General features: G+C 35.2%; 1 protein-coding gene and 1 non-coding gene across 4 annotated transcripts in view; both read left to right on the forward strand.

The window, feature by feature from the left end:
• The window catches only part of LOC126978124 (protein kinase C and casein kinase substrate in neurons protein 1), a 147,631-nt gene that overhangs the window by 80,807 nt on the left and 48,678 nt on the right, over nucleotides 1-18,146 (forward strand). For all 3 annotated transcript variants that reach the window (XM_050826862.1, XM_050826861.1, XM_050826863.1), the window contains one exon: nucleotides 572-720. In XM_050826862.1, coding sequence (XP_050682819.1) covers nucleotides 572-720 — 149 coding nt within the window. The remainder of the gene's footprint in view (nucleotides 1-571; nucleotides 721-18,146) is intronic.
• Trnas-gga (transfer RNA serine (anticodon GGA)) lies at nucleotides 10,051-10,124 on the forward strand. Its single transcript has one exon. It is a non-coding gene; the product is annotated as a tRNA-Ser (tRNA).

The following is an 18,146-nucleotide window of genomic DNA, read 5'->3' on the forward strand; positions in this document are numbered from 1 at the left end:
CAAAGGCTTCGACGCGACCATCACTTAATTGGATTGATCTCGCGTACTTCCCGGCGATTTGTATAAATCAAGGCGAAATTAATTTTCATCAACAGAAATAGATTCTGACACAATGAAACATACAATCTTCTATCGCATTTATCACGGGGAGTGTTCCGAAGAACTGTTTCAGCTGATTCCTGCCGCCGCATTCCACCATTGCACGACACGTCACAAATAAGGTTATCATCCCTACATTCTTCTTCCTTGGAACGTTCTTCCACGTACAACAAAGCTGTTGAATGAACTTACTTGTGCGATCGAATCGGGACGATACGACTTACGACGACGGTACCTTCAAAAAAAAGCCCGTACACCTTCCTTAAAGGCTGACAATGCTCCTGTAATTTTTCTGGTGTTGCAAAAGAATGTTGGCGGTGGTGATCACTTAACACCAGGTGACCCGTACTCTGGTACAGGTGTTTGTCCTCCTTTTCCATAAAATAATATAATTATCGGTTGATTGAGTACATATTGGTTTCTACTTGTCTTGTTCCCCGGCTATTATAGTATATTGTTTATCTGTGGCCAGGACCCGAGTACGGCACCATGGAGGCGGCGTGGAAGGGCGGCATGGTGGAAGCCGAGCGGCTATCCGACCTGCACCTCACTGTGAAGGACCGCCTCGTCAACGAAGTCATGTCACAGATCAAGAACTGGCAGAAGGATACCTATCACAAGGTGAGTTATCACAATCTCCGGATAATTATTTGGACATGGAAAGATTTTGAAACGTGTTGAGTCATAAATCACGATTATTTCGTCCGATAGCAAGAGATCATAAGAATCCATATATGAGTAGTTTTCTAGTAATATTTGGGTTTTAAATTCAGATAATAATAAAAATTAAATATGATATATAATGTCGATACCTCGTTTTCAAAGAGTAATAATTCAAAAAGGGTTTCCAAAAGAAATCAGCTTGAATTATTACTATTTGAAACGAAAGTATTCTAGACTTATGGAGAAATATTGGAAGTAATAACTAAATTGCATTCACTTATCGACTTGTTTCTCTATATTAATGGTGGGTTAATGTTTGGGGAACAATTTCTCATGCTTATATCTCTCACTTTGGAGCTGAGGTATCAATATATTACTGAAAATAGTTCTTTGAAAAGTACGTTAATAATGATCTGCTGTGTTGGAACCATAGATAGCACATAGCTATTAAAAGGGTTATCTATGCTCTATTATATTATGATGTTTTTAGTTATCAACCACTCAACCAAACGTCAAAATTTTGCTGAATACGACGTTTGATTTTGTTACGAGAATAAATCATACGATTTCTCTAAGCCGGAACTTTACTTCATGACAATTGAAACTTTTTCGTCTATTTGTGATACAAGAATACGAAATTTAACTGTTTGATACACGGTCGCGAGGAGCTACGATACCTGGCTTGGCTGACTGTTTAAGACTTAATCAAAATCAAGAATCGGAAAGCTAAGTTGGTTGGATTTTTCTCACAGTCCTTTTGGAAGAGAGTCTCAGACATCTATTTTAATACTTTGGATTGTATGCTATGCATGACATTATTAATGAATGATGCCGTATTTAAATATGTGAATATTGTTACGTGTGCGTACGCATCACCGCGAAAGTTAATTTATATAAATAAGTAATTGCGTAAGAAAGTAAAAGTGTACAAAAACAGGGAAACTGTCGCTCTCTTGATGATCGGAAGGCGGCGCTGGAGCGTGGATTGATTCTGTTCGGGCTCTGCCTCTGTGATCTGGTTTGTAATGAGGTTTCATCGATTGGTGTGTTATGTATGAGTGCCATGTGTTGATGGGCGCTTAAAATGCTCCAACTGACGTCAAATTCACTGTATAAATACTTAACTTTCTCGTCTTAAAAATTTCACAATTAAAATTTAAAGTTGGCACAATAACATGGTAGGTTTTAGATTCATATAAACGTGGAAGTACTATTATTATTTATAATAGACTTTTTTTTTCTTTTTGTATTCTGCGTCTTGGCAATCTGTCTTTCAACAATGATCCATTAAGCTGTCTGAAAATGATTGTATTTTGGCGTTGTGTTTAGGAGAGGCTTTTCCGGTGAGAAGTCTCTCAATTCTCGTCCACAAATCTTGCTGCTTGTCCCTGAATACAGTGGCGCTTCAGCCTGGTGAATTTAAGGCTGCTAAGGCTATAATAGACTAAGCATCTTTCGCTGATGCATTTATATTATTTGTGCTTTCAATTTTCCAAATGTTTGACGAGTCTATTATTGAACTGATTAACAGATCTTGACATTGCCACATCCTTGGGCAACTTATTCCATATATGAACACCTCTGTTGGTCAGAAAGTGTTTTAATGGATTTGACGATGCCATTTGATATTGTAGCTTCATATCATGTTCCCTTAGTCTGGGATTGCTCCTTGATTGTATCTATTTGATCATAAAATGAAACTGTCCTTACAAAATATGAGATTGTGTAGAAGATATAGAAGTGTGGGCGCAATCTTAACAACACTTTCCTTATAATAAAAATCACATAAACATATATCACTGGGAATGTATAAATGATTTACTCCGGATTTCTTCTCTCGTCTCGCATCACTGATGTCTCGAGTCCGCAACCGTTCATTTCTATAGATTCTGAATCTGAATTAGTAATTTTTTAAACGTCTTCACTGGTAAATTCTTCATTCATTTTTTCATTATTCATCACACTTTTGGCAATTCACTTCTCTCGGTAGCCCCTGGTAGGTACTGCAGATGTCAATTAACCGGTTTTACTTTCATGTAAACAAACAGACGCATTCTGTTGCCGAGGAGTAGTTATTTTATAACAAATAATTGATATCACAGTAGTACAGAGTACAGTCTCGGCTTCAACAATAGATATAATTAGCAAGGCTGATCCGTGAACAGTGTCGTCGCCAAGGATGCAATTATTAATATTTACTGCGTGTCCTCAATCTATTGTTTCACTTTGCTGTTCGCCTTGGCTGTCTTATTCTATATATTTCATGTTGATAAATTATTACGTGGTGTATGAGCTGTATTTTTTGTTTAATTTTTCCAAGAAAGCGTAATCAAACATTACGGCATGGAACTGTGAAGCGCATCTTGTCAATTCACTAATGTCTCATTAAAAACCGACACTGCGATACCAATAGCATTTTTTTTTTATGGAATAGGAGGACAAACATGTGGTGTTAAGTGATCACCGCCGCCCACATTCTCTTGCAACACCAGAGGAATCACAAGAGCGTTGCCGGCCTTTAAGGAAGGTGTACGCGCTTTTTTTGAAGGTACCCATGTCGTATCGTCCCGGAAACACCGCACAAGGACAATTGTATAAATAACCTTCACCCGAAACCGTTGTCTTTAAATAAAGGTATTGTATTTTTAATAAATTCTAAAAAAATATTGTTGAAGAAAGGGGCGAACGAATAGAAATAGTAGTGCGCAGGATTTTCTAACATTAAATAACATTCTTTATTTGAATGTGTACAGTAATGTCATTAAGAGTTTTATATCATAATCGATTAGTAATGATCTCAGGCATATCAATAATCGAATCGAGTGATGTAGCAACGAGCGGTAAATCAAAGCATTATTGTTTCTGTAACAATTGAGTTACATTCGCGCACGTAGGCGACTCTTCGTTACCACAGAGATTATTGGAGTATTCTACTACTTGTTAGTGTATTTTTGTTTGTATCCGAAATTGTGTTTTTTTTTTCAATAAACCTCTAGAAAATATTGATGACAAAAAAAGTGTGTGTGTACTTATGTATGCACGCAAGAAGCTATACTTCTTTGGCCTTACAAAGCAAAAATACTTAAAATTATTTATTCCTCGTGCTATTCTACGTTTGTAGAAAGAACAATATTGTAAAAATCTTGCAACGATTGCTTTGACAATTAATTATTTAATAACGAATACGGCTGTACGGGGCTTGAACCCTTTTTCCTATCTTAATAATGAAACCAAAAAAAAATCACGAATGTATGTTGCAAACGTCAGAAAATTTTAGGAACCAATTTCACCCTGTTACTTTTGTGTTACAGTTCACTCTCATTATTTTTTCATAAGCTCCTAAATAAGAATAACTTCAATAACGAATGTCGCAAACGGCTGAAAATTTTAGGAACCAACTTCACCCCTTCAAATTTCACTCGCATCATTTTTTCATAACGCGCCTAAAGAAGTATAACTTCAAAAATGCGTATAATATTCAACGGTGTTCCGTTCCAATCGAATAATCGTATATCGTAATGTATGCAGTGAATGATCGAGTTGAGTGTTGATGGGACAGCACGGCTGTGAATTAATTTATGGACGTAAGTGGTTCAGCGTAACCGCTGTCGTTATCACTTGCTAATGTTTGTTTGTTTAATATCTTTATGTAGCTACTCTCGACTATTGGGTGGTCGTACGGTTGTATATAGCGTATACTCCTGTAAAGGCTTTTATGATTCAATATTGTAACTCTTAATAATTACGTGTTCTATCGTTTTACGCCTACGAGCCATGGGACATTCATAGTCAAAGTCAAAAAAATCTTTATTAACTGCAAAACTTTATAAGTTATTTAGTGCAAGTCAGGATGAAGTACAAAAGTTACAATAGCATTCAAATGAGTATAACAATATTCATTAAGAAAATTTAGAACATTAATTCCAACTATCTTTATCATTCAAATAATATTTCACATTATAATAGGCCTTAAATGTTAATTTATTTTTTACAATACGTTTAAATTTTTAATAGGTAATATTTTAATATCATTTGGGAGTTTAGCAATTTTACGGAGCCCAGTAGATGAAATACAAAGCCCATGTTCAAGTGATCCCATGCAGGCTTTGGATACAGATGGTACAATTACCACCCAAATGACATTGGATACATTTTTTTACAAAAAATCAACCGACTTCAAAAAAACTATTCCAAAATAATAGATAATTATAGTTTGCACTAAAAAGTATAAAAATAATTGCGTATTTTTATACAATCTAATTAATTAATCTAATTCTAGTTAAGATTATTGTTATTTTTGGAATCGGTATCCTCACGTCGCGAGTGCAACTCAAGCACATCTCACCTATGTATGTAGTAACAAAACTACCTTCAAAATAAAAAAATTATAATAATCCATTAACCCAGTCGTAAGTTCTGAGGTAACAAACATATAAAAACCGTACCGACGAATTGGGAACCTCCTCCTTTTTGAAGTCGGTTAAAAAGAACAATAATTGTTTTACTGAAATACTGCTAAAAACTATTTGACTGTTGCTGAATTCCTCGCCTTATTTTCCGTACAGTTGGATCTAAATGAATGATTTGGGTTATGTAGTAGGTACATATTTCCACCAGCAGGCTTTCTATCATAGCCAAGCGGACTTAAGCAAGTATTTACAGTCTTAATAACATACGTGTAGCAGGATGAAGTTGCCATATTATCTACTAAATCCTTAATCTTACACACAATTATCAAGAACCGACCCGAATAGATAAATACTGGCACTCGCCTAAATACCTAGCAGACCCTCGCTTTAGTTAAGCGCCTCCGGAGAACAACAAGACGTCCCTGAACAAGCGATTAAGGATTTAGTTTGCTATTTACTATTCATTAGTTATCCCTTCGTCTGCTGGAGTGCTGAAGTCATTAAGAGAAAAATTTAAAGAAATAAACATTTTGACTGTTGCTTCTCAAATATATTTTGATAATGTTCTATATGTTGATAAGCACATTGAGGAATTTGCTAGAAACTGTGACATTCATAATGTTAACACGAGGAACAAATATAATATAGTTATGCGTACTACTCGCTTAAGTCGCGTTAGTAAGTCTTTTATTGGGCGATTTATATGTTTCTGAATCCAGAAAATGTACAAAACAAATGTGTTACGAAATTTAAAAAAATTGTTCAAAAATGTTTGTGTGTGAAAGCTTACTATAGCATAAACGATTTTGTCAATGACACCACAGACTGGGAATGAAGCGAATACCCTCAGGCTCTTTAATTATAAATATTTATTGTGCGATATCAAATTGTAATCCATATTTTTATATAAAAAATGCCCGCTGAGTTTCTTGCGCCCGCTCTTCTCAGGTCTGAGGCAGTCTGTTTTGAATGGGTGGTAGTTTGTGACGATCAATAAGTGATTTTGAATCCTATTTTGAATGAAAATGGAGCAGTATTACATGCCTATTCGTATTATAATTATTTCGTTTCTCTTCAGAAAATCCAAAAACAAACATTGTATTTACAAAATATACTACAATATTCGACTAACTTCTATTTGCTAATTATGAATTGCAAATAGTATTGTATACATAAGCAAAAGTAAACGATTTGCGATTGGGTCATTTTGTAATACGATATGTTTGGTTATTTTTGGCTCAATCACTTCGCAATTTTCAATCACATTTTCAAACTACAAATTCATTTGACATTAATTGACTTAATCCATCCTGTCAAAGTCAACAAATGTCAAATTACAGTAAGAACTTCTAAACTTCGACTAGACTTAATTTTCTCCAAATCTAATAAAATAATCTGCTTTGCACAAATATTGCAAAAGTAAAGTAAAGTAGTAACAGTAATCCCATAAAAAGCGATAAGGCGCGTTTAGTGACACGTATTAGGACTTTTGGGTTTTAAGTTTAAGTATTTTTTAAATTCGTATGTTACTTAGGTAACGACTCTATGCGATGTACATCCCTTATTCACACACTTACACAAATTATCTTGTCCCAAACTAGGCATAGCCTGTACTATGGCTACAAGACAATGATATATTTAATACAATATACTTACTTAAACATACATAAATACATATAAACATCCATGACTCGGAAACAAACATCCATATTCATCATATAAATGATTGCACCTACCGGGATTCGAACCCGGAACCTCTAGCTTAGTAGTCAGGGTCACTAACCATTCGGCTATATTTATCACATTTTATTACATTTAGAATTTAAACCTATCTTAAATTAGAGTGGCGTTAAATATATTATTGAATTTTATTATGACATTATTTACTTTGATTTTGGATCTTTCATTGATTCTTCAGCAGTTTTTCAAATATTTTGACCAAAATAATACAGTAATTGTGATGGTAAACGGGCCATGTGCTTGATATAAGCTGCGTGCCCCGTACCACAAAGCATCATGCAGATTGCGATAGTTAAACGACTGTCGCTATTACGAGAAGTGTCAACGTTTCATTTTGATGATTAACATCAGTTCTATGATATATATTAGGTATTATATATTAGGCTGACAAGTTGACAACTAACTATTTAATAATGTGAAAATTTGTCGTTTTATTATGGATATTAAATAATTATGGAGGGTAGAGGTAAGGAGTGTCATCCCTTATGGGAGACAAAGTTGAAAAAGTGTCCAGCTTATTAACTATCGTAGTCTTTTAAATCTAACTAACGTAGTTTCTTAAGTCTACCTAACATGATTTTGAGTCTGAAGTTACTTGGAAATAAAGTTTTATTATTATATTATTATTATGTAGCAAATAACTGTTCAAAACGCTTCCACAATGGCGCTGGTGTAGGCACAGGGTATGGTATAAGGTATGAATTGAAGTATGCCGAGTTAAAAAAATTAATATTATTGTCGACTATAATAGTTAATTATTGAAAATTTCAACAATAACGTTGTAAAAAATAACGTAGTAAATATAGCCTAAAAGAATTATTATAGGGAAACGTGCACCTAGAGTGATTAGTATTATTTTATATTGGGCGGTTCTTTTAAGGCGACACTAAATGCTAGCGACCTTGAGCGATATGAGTTCATGGCTGCCGGCCCGCGATCTATGTAACAAAGCAACATTTTCAAAATTCTTGCGTGGAAATCATAATATTTTAACAGGCGGAAACAGTTTATATGCTAACAATTCTCATTATTGATTACTAATCTGAATATATGTACCTACACAAAAAAAAGTACAAGCTATATAAATACCCTTTCTGAGAATAGTACTAAACAAATGCGTCATGCCGTGAAAAAACTTGTTTAACTGCAATGAAAAGTGGTAGTTCAAAACAGCTCTGGAGTGTTAACTCATAACCAAAAGCAAACATTAGAAACCTACAAATAAGCCTTAAGGGGTATGTGTTATATGATAGAATAGTGTTCATAGCTCCAAATGGTGTAATTTCACAAATAAAATTTCCTAAAAATGCCTTGTTTACGTGTTTTCTGTTTACCCTGATGCTACAGTATCGCCACCCTTATACATTTTGACGGACACTTTATCATATACACAGATGATTCTCATTGCCTCTACCCTCCATATAAATAATATACGACCCTTGAATGTGTATGATTTAATATCGCCTTCAGCGATGTCCATGATAAACAGTAATTAGCATATAGATGAGGTAACTCTTGATATAAGACTTATCGAGAATAGCGTCGTTGAAGAACGCTTATCTGTGGATACTGTGTAGTGTTTATAGCACACTGGACTATGCAAATTTATATTTAAGACTGGCAACATTTTTGTATTTCATCTGGTGTTGCAAGAGAGCTTGTGTGGAGGTGATAACTTAACACCAGGTGAGCCGCGACCTCACTTACTATCTTCTGGTTATATAAATAATCATTATCTGTTAGTCATAATGTGTTAGTAAACCGTTATTTAGCATTCCGCATAGCAGGACCGTTTATGTTAAAAATTGTTTTATCAGAAGAGTGTGTAATTATATGAATATCGAACTTTGCCACTTAGACCTTTTCATGTTCATACATTTAAAAACTTGTAACCAAATTTAGAATTATATTGTTTGTTGTACACTACTAATTTTCATATCTGTATTGGCTTTTTTAAAAAATTAGGGAATAAAGTTCCCTAATTTTTTTGGTCTAGATTTTTTTTTTATGGAATAGGAGGACAAACGAGCGTACGGGTCACCTGTTGTTAAGTGATCACCGCCGCCCACAATCTCTTGCAACACCAGAGGAATCACAGGAGCGTTGCCGGCCTTTAAGGAAGTAGTACGCGCTTTTTTTGAAGGTACCCATGTCGTATCATCCCTGAAACACCGCACAAGGAAGCTCATTCCACAGCTTTGTAGTACGTGGAAGAAAGCTCCTTGAAAACAGCACTGTGGAGGACCGCCACACATCCAGATGGTGAGGATGATATCCTAACTTGTGGCGTGTCGTGCGAAGGTGGAATTCGGCTGCAGGAATCAGGTTAAACAGCTCTTCGGAACACTCCCCGTGATAAATGCGGTAGAAGACACACAATGAAGCGACGTCTCTACGCAACGCCAAGTGATCCAGCCGTTCACAGAGCACTGGGTCCCCGACAATTCGAGCTGCTCTGCGTTGGACGCGGTCAAATGGATCGAGCTGATACTGGGGTCTAGATTTAATATCCTGTTTATGTAATCAATTTATGAATGTGACCGTTTGTTTCTGTTGAATAAATATATAAATAAATTATCTATACATCTATACATATAGATAAAATTTGAGTGTCTGTTTGTAATATTGAAATAACCGTTTTTTTTACTGCATGTATACGAATATATATGTCCGTCTGTCTGGTTGTTCCGGCTAATCTCTGAAATAGCTGGACCGATTTTGACGGGACTTTTTATTGGCAGGTAGATGATGTTATAAGAAGTAACTTAGGCTACGTTTATTTAAGGAAAATAATGTTGCAATGTCTACATTTAATTTCTTAGAAGAAACGGTCGTACAAAGTTTGTTGGGTCAGCTAGTAATAAAATTCATCCTGTGACCCTTTCGCGAGTAATGTCGGATTGGTTAGTAACAACATGAGTAGAATCTATGCAAAACTTTACTGTAATTAATAACATTATTATGTACGTTTTGTCTTTATTGTATAACACCGTTGAAGTCATAAATAATACACAAATAAAATTTGTAAAACAAAATATTGGGGTTGAGCAGGTTATCAACTGTAAAGTAGATCCTGTAGATGAAGCCACAACCTGACAGTTGAACAAAGCAAACAGAATTTTATAACGAGGCGTTACTCGAACGGTTAGCTCAGTTGGTTAGAGCACCGGCCCGGAACGCCGGAGGTCGTGGGTTCGAGTCCCGCATCGTTCATAAAATTTTGTTTTTCAATTTTTATTTGTGTATTAATCCTAGAAGTGAGGGTTATCACTTTAAAAACCTAACATATTGTCATAAATAATATTTTTGATGAACAAAATCGCTGGTTGTAATACATTCTTAAATACACCGCTTTTATTTATTTAGATAACACGAAAAATCGGTTAGCACAATACTAATTATTTTTCCTTTAGTATCTAGTGTTTTCATGTCAATATTATATTATTATTTGTGCCTTAGCTTACGAACGGGATTACTTACTTACACTGAATTCGAACCTGCGACTCCAGGCAAAACGCCGCCGGCGCTCATAACCCATTGAACGAAAATATCCATATACCGCTAAGCGTCCTATGACGCACGTTTTTATCTAGCTTATATAAAAATATCATATGGCATTTTAAAAGGAATTGTCATACAACTTCTGCTTACATACAGGAGTTGTTTTGTAAACTTCCGGTTCTTACCGTAACCGCTACGTTTAATTAGAATTTGATACTTCAATCTTATGCATGCAACTTTCCAGTTTCCATTCGCAGTATCCACGGACGAGTAAAAAAATAAGGACTCCGTGTCACCTTACATAACAGTGAGGCAGCAAAACGAGCCGGTAAACGTGTAAATACACAGCCCCACGCATACACTTACACTAACACAAGCCGATCGGATGCCATTATGAGATTCGCCATCGTCTGTGACACATCAGTTTAACAATAGTATAAAAGTATTTGTGGGTATATGATTATTTAAGGGAGAAGAAATTGTGTAACTGGTATACCCCGTAACCGCACACACACTAGCATAAAGGTGCTTCACTTGCTAATATCACGGCGCGGAGTTCTTAATTTTTTACTAGTCCGTGGCAGTATCGTAAAATTTTCCAAAGTGTTGCCGTTGAGTGTGTTCAATATTGATATAATATCTTACGCACGTGACTCGTTACTAGAAATATGTATTAAAGTACTGTGCGATTGTATTATCTATGTAGATATACTCTTTACAAACGTGATAACTGAGGACTTGAGCAGTACATGCTGATCTGCTCAAATATCCGCTTAAGTAACCTCTCAGAGAGTTTACTTATTAGAAGGTAATTGTCTATTTCTCTTCCAGCTCTTGGGATTTCGACAGGACAGTTTTTTTATGAAAATAAGGGCCGAGACGCACACGCAAGACGAAGACGAAAGCTCAGCAAATGGTAATTGATACGCCCAAGCCCATTACAATGCAGTGCCGCTCAGTATTGTTGAAAAACCCAAAAATTCTGAGCGGCGTTACAACTGCGCTCGTCACCTTGAGACATAAGATGTTAAGTCTCATTTGCTCAGTAATTTCACTAGCTACGGCGCTCTTCAGACCGAAACACAGAAAACTTCACGGCAGAAGTAAGCGCTGTTGTGGTACCCATAATCTAGCCAACATCCGGTGCAAAGGAGCCTCCCACTGGTAAAATTTGGTATGACGGACGGTAACTGTTCATCAGTTTCATCTTTGTGATTTTTCGTTATTAGATTTCTTGTTTTTTCTAGCCTATTATGTAACCGAATTATATGCCGAAAAAAAAGATACTCGCATATATATTAGCCAATTTTAAATACTCCTTGAACAATTTAAACCTATCATTATGAATGATTTTTGATGTGATCATTAATAATAATGAACTATTGACACCTCACTTCACTCATATTTATTTCTTTTCTTTCAACACTTGTGAATGTTAGAGAAGGTTATAACTCAGTTATTATGGCGTAAAACCATTGTAAGTAATTCAGCAGATAAGATGGCGCATTTTTTCCGCATTTATTGTAGGTAGATAAGAGTATGCGGTGTGTGGAACAAGAGTACGTCAGAGTAAATCAAACAAGTACTTAAGCTACGGTTAAACAATGACACCAGCTCTAGCTTCAATCTGTTTTTAACCGACTTCGAAAAGGAACTTCGGACGTTCTCAATTCGATTGGTATTTTTCTTTTACGATTCTCAGACTAGGTCAACGATGTGGTACATGCTTAGCAAATTTTCCCTATTATCCTTGAGGAATATACAAACTGCAGGCAATTATTAATTGCAGGCAAAATCAGCCACTAAGCGAACGTAGGACCAGAAGAAACGGCTTCAAATATTTTTTATTTGTGGAAATTATTTGGTTGCTTGCATTATTAGATGTTTTTTTTTTCTATATATATTCCCATTGTGCAATAAGACATTTTTTGTAAGCTTCCTAAAAATTCAATCGTCTCTATAGTGCATCTCCGAAAATTTATTGAATTAGGCGTTATTTTGCGGAAATCCATAATTATCCAAATGTTGTTAGTTTTCTTAAGTGTAAATTCAACTAAGAATTGTCTTTAATCAATTCGAAACGTGAAAGGCGAAACCTCTACACGAGGCGTCTTCAGGCGATGTTGACTCACACTTAACATTTGGATAGTGCACCTCCGTTCTACGCACCGCTTATTGCCTTTGTAAAACTAAGCCCGTTCAACACACAAAATCTGTAAGAAAAGGCATCATACTATTCTCAAGCATCTGTTACAGATGGCATCATCTTAAAGCCATTTTATAAATCGTCAAGGTTGTAAACGCTAGTAATGACGTGCCGTCAGAGAAGTTGAAGATTTTCATATCAAACCATTTGCACATGATATGACTAATGACTACTTATGTGTTACCAGCTTTCAGATTTGCAGATTTGAAGTTATAACGTTTTTCATAAGTGTTGCTAAACAACACAATGATTCCAATGAAATAGGAACAAAACCAGTGCAGGTCCAAGTAGTACAGTATCATGATTGTCATTGTCATTGTAGTATTTTGTGGGTACTTAGACCTATTAGAAACTTGTACAGAATTAACTCATAAACGTTGTTAAGTATCAAAAAGTGGTATACTTATGGATGCACCCAAGAAGTTATACTTATTTGGCGTAACAAAGCAAAAATCATTTAAATTATTTATTCCTCCTGCTAGTCTATGTTTGTAGAAAGAACAATATCGTAAAAATCTTGCAAAGATGGCTTTGACAATTAATTATTAAATAACGAATCGGCTGTATGAGCTTGAACCCTTTTCCTGTTCTAATAATGGACGAAGAAACCAAAAAAATAAAATAACGAATGTCTCAAACGTCAGAAAATTCTAGGAACCAACTTCATACTGTTAATTTTGCGCGCGCATATTAAAATTTCACTCTAACCATTTTTTCATTATCGCGCCTAAAGAAGTATAACTTCAATAATGATGTTGTAAACATTGGCCGGGCATAGAACATAAGTGTCATAGAGTTCATATAAATGTATCAGATATATTTTATATGATTGATTGAATGATTACTCAGGTATCTGATGTACTTGACACACTACTCTAATTTTCTCTTTAATTAATTCTAATTATATTTCATCATGTTAGTTGAAAATGTATACTTTCTTTATTTATACGTTCATAACCACAAAATTTACCGTCACTTTGGAAGAAGTAATGCTTAAATTAAATAGAAGTGGCAAGGATCTAATTACTTCTAGTTATGTTGTGTTTTGTGACCATATAGTTATTCAGTATATTTCTTTAATATAAAACGTATAAGCACACCTGCAACCAATCATGAACGATTTTACCATTTCACGCCTAAGTAATACATTTTGAAAAAAAATATATATACCTATATATAAATTCCTTCTTGAAAATTTTCTAAAATCAGGAAGTTATTAGTTGAGCTTTCAATTCGGACTTGACTGGACTTGAGAAATCTCAACTACAAACAAAAAAAAAATCTAAATATGTTTTTTTTTTGGACGACGAAGAGCTCAAAATTGTCATAAGTACAATTTGAAGCGTGTAGGTATGGAATTAGCGGGAAGTTGCAGGGATGGTCTTTAGGGTCGACCGATTTCCTAATTTATGTTTTTGATTAGACAATCATACAGGGCACCGAATGTCATCATCGCCATGGTCTCTGTCAAGTCCAGAGAATTTACACGAGCGCGGGCGGCTTGTTAGATGCGTCTTTTTTGCTGTATTTACCTTAAGGCGAAGAGTAAGCAGAAAACACGCAAACATGGTGTTTTAAGACAAGTTTTGTGGTGAAAGTATGGCATTTCGAGCTATGAACACTACTTAATCCTGTTACAAATATCCTTAAGTCTTATTTGTAGGTTGCTAATGCTTGCTGTTGGTTATAGTTAACACTGCCGAGCCTTTTTGAACTACCACTTTTCTTTGAAGTTAAACAAGTTTTTTGGCATGGCGTGACGCATTTTTTTGGTACTTCTCTCAGAAAAGTTATTCTTATAGCTTGAACTTTTTTGTGTAGGTTCATTTATTCAGATTAGTAGTGAATAACGAGGATTGTAAGCATATATACTGTTTTCAACCCAAGAATTTTGAAAATATTGTCTTTGTTACATAGATGGCGGGCCGGCAGCCGTGAACTCGTATCACTCAAAGTCGCTGGCATTTAGTGTCGCCTTAACGTTCAATCGATGCCTACGGTTGTTTTCCAAGTAAACAATTTAAAAAATATTACAATTATTGTTCTATTGTTGTACAAGTTCCTATTACGCAATAAAATCCAAACTGCAATATTAACCCAATTTATAAAGTTTCTAAATACTTTAATACCGTTTCGAGATTTGCTCTGCGATATTTATATCGTTTGATTGTTTACTATTTAATATTTTACTATTTATCTTAGACAACAATAGGTCCATATATAAATGTTAGTGAAATAGTCTTAACCTATTTAAGGAAATACAATAATAAATTACATATATGTTAGTATCAAACTAAAGCAGACATCCATTGGGCTTTGAATGCGCTGTCCTGTCTGTCGGCTATATCACCTTCAAAACAATATTGGGACTCCTCTCTAACCTATTTTCGACGGAGGCGATTATTTTCCGTTTGATTGCGTACAAACCATCGACACGGTTTTCCACAAACATACCGGACGCGCTACAATACCGAGGTAGTCCCAACATTATATTAATAACTGTTTAGAAGCCCTATCGAAGTCCAGAATTGTTAGATTTAATTTTAAAGAAAGTTTAATTTTAATCGTTTACTGGTATCTGAATCAATTTCGAAGTTACATAATACATACGTACGTGTGAATGTGTGTTATCAATTCGTGTCTTTTGTATCGTGACTGGAATCTTATCGTTAGTGTCGTTATCTTTGCCGTACACACAGCAAGCTATATTTCGAGTATAATTTACACGGATAGTAATATTTTCATTGTTTTATATATTCTCACTTCATAGTTATTTTAATTGTAGTTTGCTTTCACTTATATACATAATAATAATAGTTACATGAGCAACTTGCTCTATGATTCGGTCTTTACGGCATTTTGATGTGCCATATTGTATTTATAATCTTTTTTTTTCTTTGAAAGGCCTAGAAAGTGAGATTTCTGTTACTTATTACTCGGTATTTTATGCCACGGTGCCTCCGCGGGTTTGTTTTCAAATTCACATTTACGAGTATTCGACGTTTTAAACGCTGGGCAACGCTCGTTATTCCTCTGGTGTTACAAGGGATATAGGCTGTTGTGATCAGATAATCTCCATCCGCTGACCCACATGTGCACGGTAGTTTTTCCTCCTTTTTTTTATGAAAATAAAGGACGAGACGGGCACACGAGCTCACTGATAGAAGGCTAATTAATGAACAGTGTACTCATTTGCAATGTTTAATTGAGACGTAATGAAACGACCCGAACCACGACACCGCCACTACCATGACATTTAAGCGAGCATGAGGAAGCTATTATATATACTTGATATAGACATGACAATTGGAACATATTTTCCAATATTTATTATCTACCAACAATCGGTGATAATTATATGGAGGCCACGATAGTTATATATATGATGCTAAATTCATTCACGTACATATATAACGAGGAATATTACGACGTGTTTTATGAGTATCGGTGATGTCTGTCACCGGAGCGACCTTGCGTGCAATGAAACGCAACTCCGAGCAGTAGTCAGTAATACGTTAGTTATGTAAATATCCGGGCTTGGGGCATGCACTTGTGTTGTTTGTGTTTTATTCCGCACATATATATATCACTCTAGATAATTTAGGTCATGATCCACTAATCAGTCATTCGATGCTATAATCCCCGCGTGATAAGATGGGGACAGGCAGCCATGTTAGTGACGTCATGTCCAGGATGTATGGCCATGTATACATCCATCGCTTACGGCCGTTTTCAATAACCTATTTATCCTTGGTTTAACTTACGGATACATTGCTGTCACCGTTTAATGACAAGATCTTATGTATCCATAGTTATGTCCAATATAATTATAGTCCAATGCTGTTAATAAGTTATTGAAATGCAAGAAAGCGTAAAAGGATAGATTTGTCTACTTCTAGTAAGTTAAACTAAGGATAGATAGGTTATTGAAAACGGCCGTTAGACAATCACCAATCAACAGTCCTGACTGACGCCTGTTCTTTAGTGGTTCTCGCTGTTTTTTTTTTATGGAATAGGAGGACAAACAAGCGTACGTGTCACCTGTTGTTAAGTGATCACCGGCGCCTACAATATCTTGCAACACCAGAGGAATCACAGGAGCGTTGCCGGCCTTTAAGGAAGGTGAACGAGCTTTTTTTGAAATTACCCATGTCGTATCGTCCCGGTAACACCGCACAAGGAAGTTCATTCCGCAGCTTTGTAGTACGTGTAAGAAAGCTCCTTGAAAACCGCACTGTGGAGGACCGCCACGCATCCAGATGATGGGGATGATATCCTAACTTGTTGTGTGTTATTCTAGTTTTTTTTACATACATTGTAATAATTTTAATATTAATAATTTGTACAGTCAATCTACTTTAATCAACCAATTGTATATGACCAAACCAAGAATGAACAGGCTATTTAAGTTTTTTATTTTTAATAAATTATCTATACTTGATGAGGTTATTATTGTTGAGTGAATACAGTACTTTACTATACTATACAGCCTTTCGAATTCGTGCACAAGTTGACTATAAGTTATTTTTCCTAGGTTAAAAGGTTCACAAATGATGGCATCGTAAATCGAGCTAAATTATATTTTACTCTTGGATTACTTCATATTCAATTATACATATGATTCATGTGCTTTTGTTTCGTAAATTAATTATCATCAAATGTTTCCATTGAACGGAGAATACAAGTAAATTTATTAGGACTGACGATAGAATTTGATTCAAAAGATCTTACGAAAGCGATAGATCCATAATATTTCAGTCGTAATTACATTTTATGTACTCACTCTACAAACTCTCTTAACTACCTTAAGTACACAAATTCAAATTCAAATATTTTTATTCAAAATAGGATGTGAAATCACTTATTGAAAGTCAAAAAAAACTACCACCCATTCCAAAGTGAATGCCTCAGGCCTGAGAAGAATGGGCGCAACAAACTCAGCGGGCTTTTTTTTCATCAAAAATATGTTTTACAATTAAAGTAACATTTACAAAGTAACATTGTACAATTAAACTTATTATTTAATAGCCTGAGGGCGGTCGCTCCATTCCCAATCTGTGGTATCATTAAGAAAGTCATTTATGTTATAGTAACCTTTACCACACAAACGTTTCTTAACAATATAAAATTTGAAAAACAAAATTTTATGAACGATGCGGGATTCGAACCCACGACCTCCGGCGTTCCGTGCCGGTGCTCTAACCAACTGAGCTAACCGTTCGAGTACCGCCTCGTTATAAAATTCTTTTTGCTTTGTTCAACTCTCAGGTTGTGGCTTCATCTACATCTACCTTAAGTACATTTCTTCGTGGTTGAAACAGTAAATAATGATTTATATAGCTTAATGCTATAGATATACTTACTAATTGCATTATAAAATTGATATTTTGTTTTAATGCACTGTATTTTGAGGTGAAAATAACTAGATGAGTGACTTAACAGTAAGATGAAACAGTATTTTTAGGCCGCTATTGCAAGAAATCGTCAAAATTCGCGCGCAATTGTAACCATTTCTTAAACTAATTGTA

This window comes from Leptidea sinapis, chromosome 47 (assembly GCF_905404315.1).
Source record: "Leptidea sinapis chromosome 47, ilLepSina1.1, whole genome shotgun sequence".
Lineage (NCBI taxonomy): Eukaryota > Metazoa > Arthropoda > Insecta > Lepidoptera > Pieridae > Leptidea > Leptidea sinapis.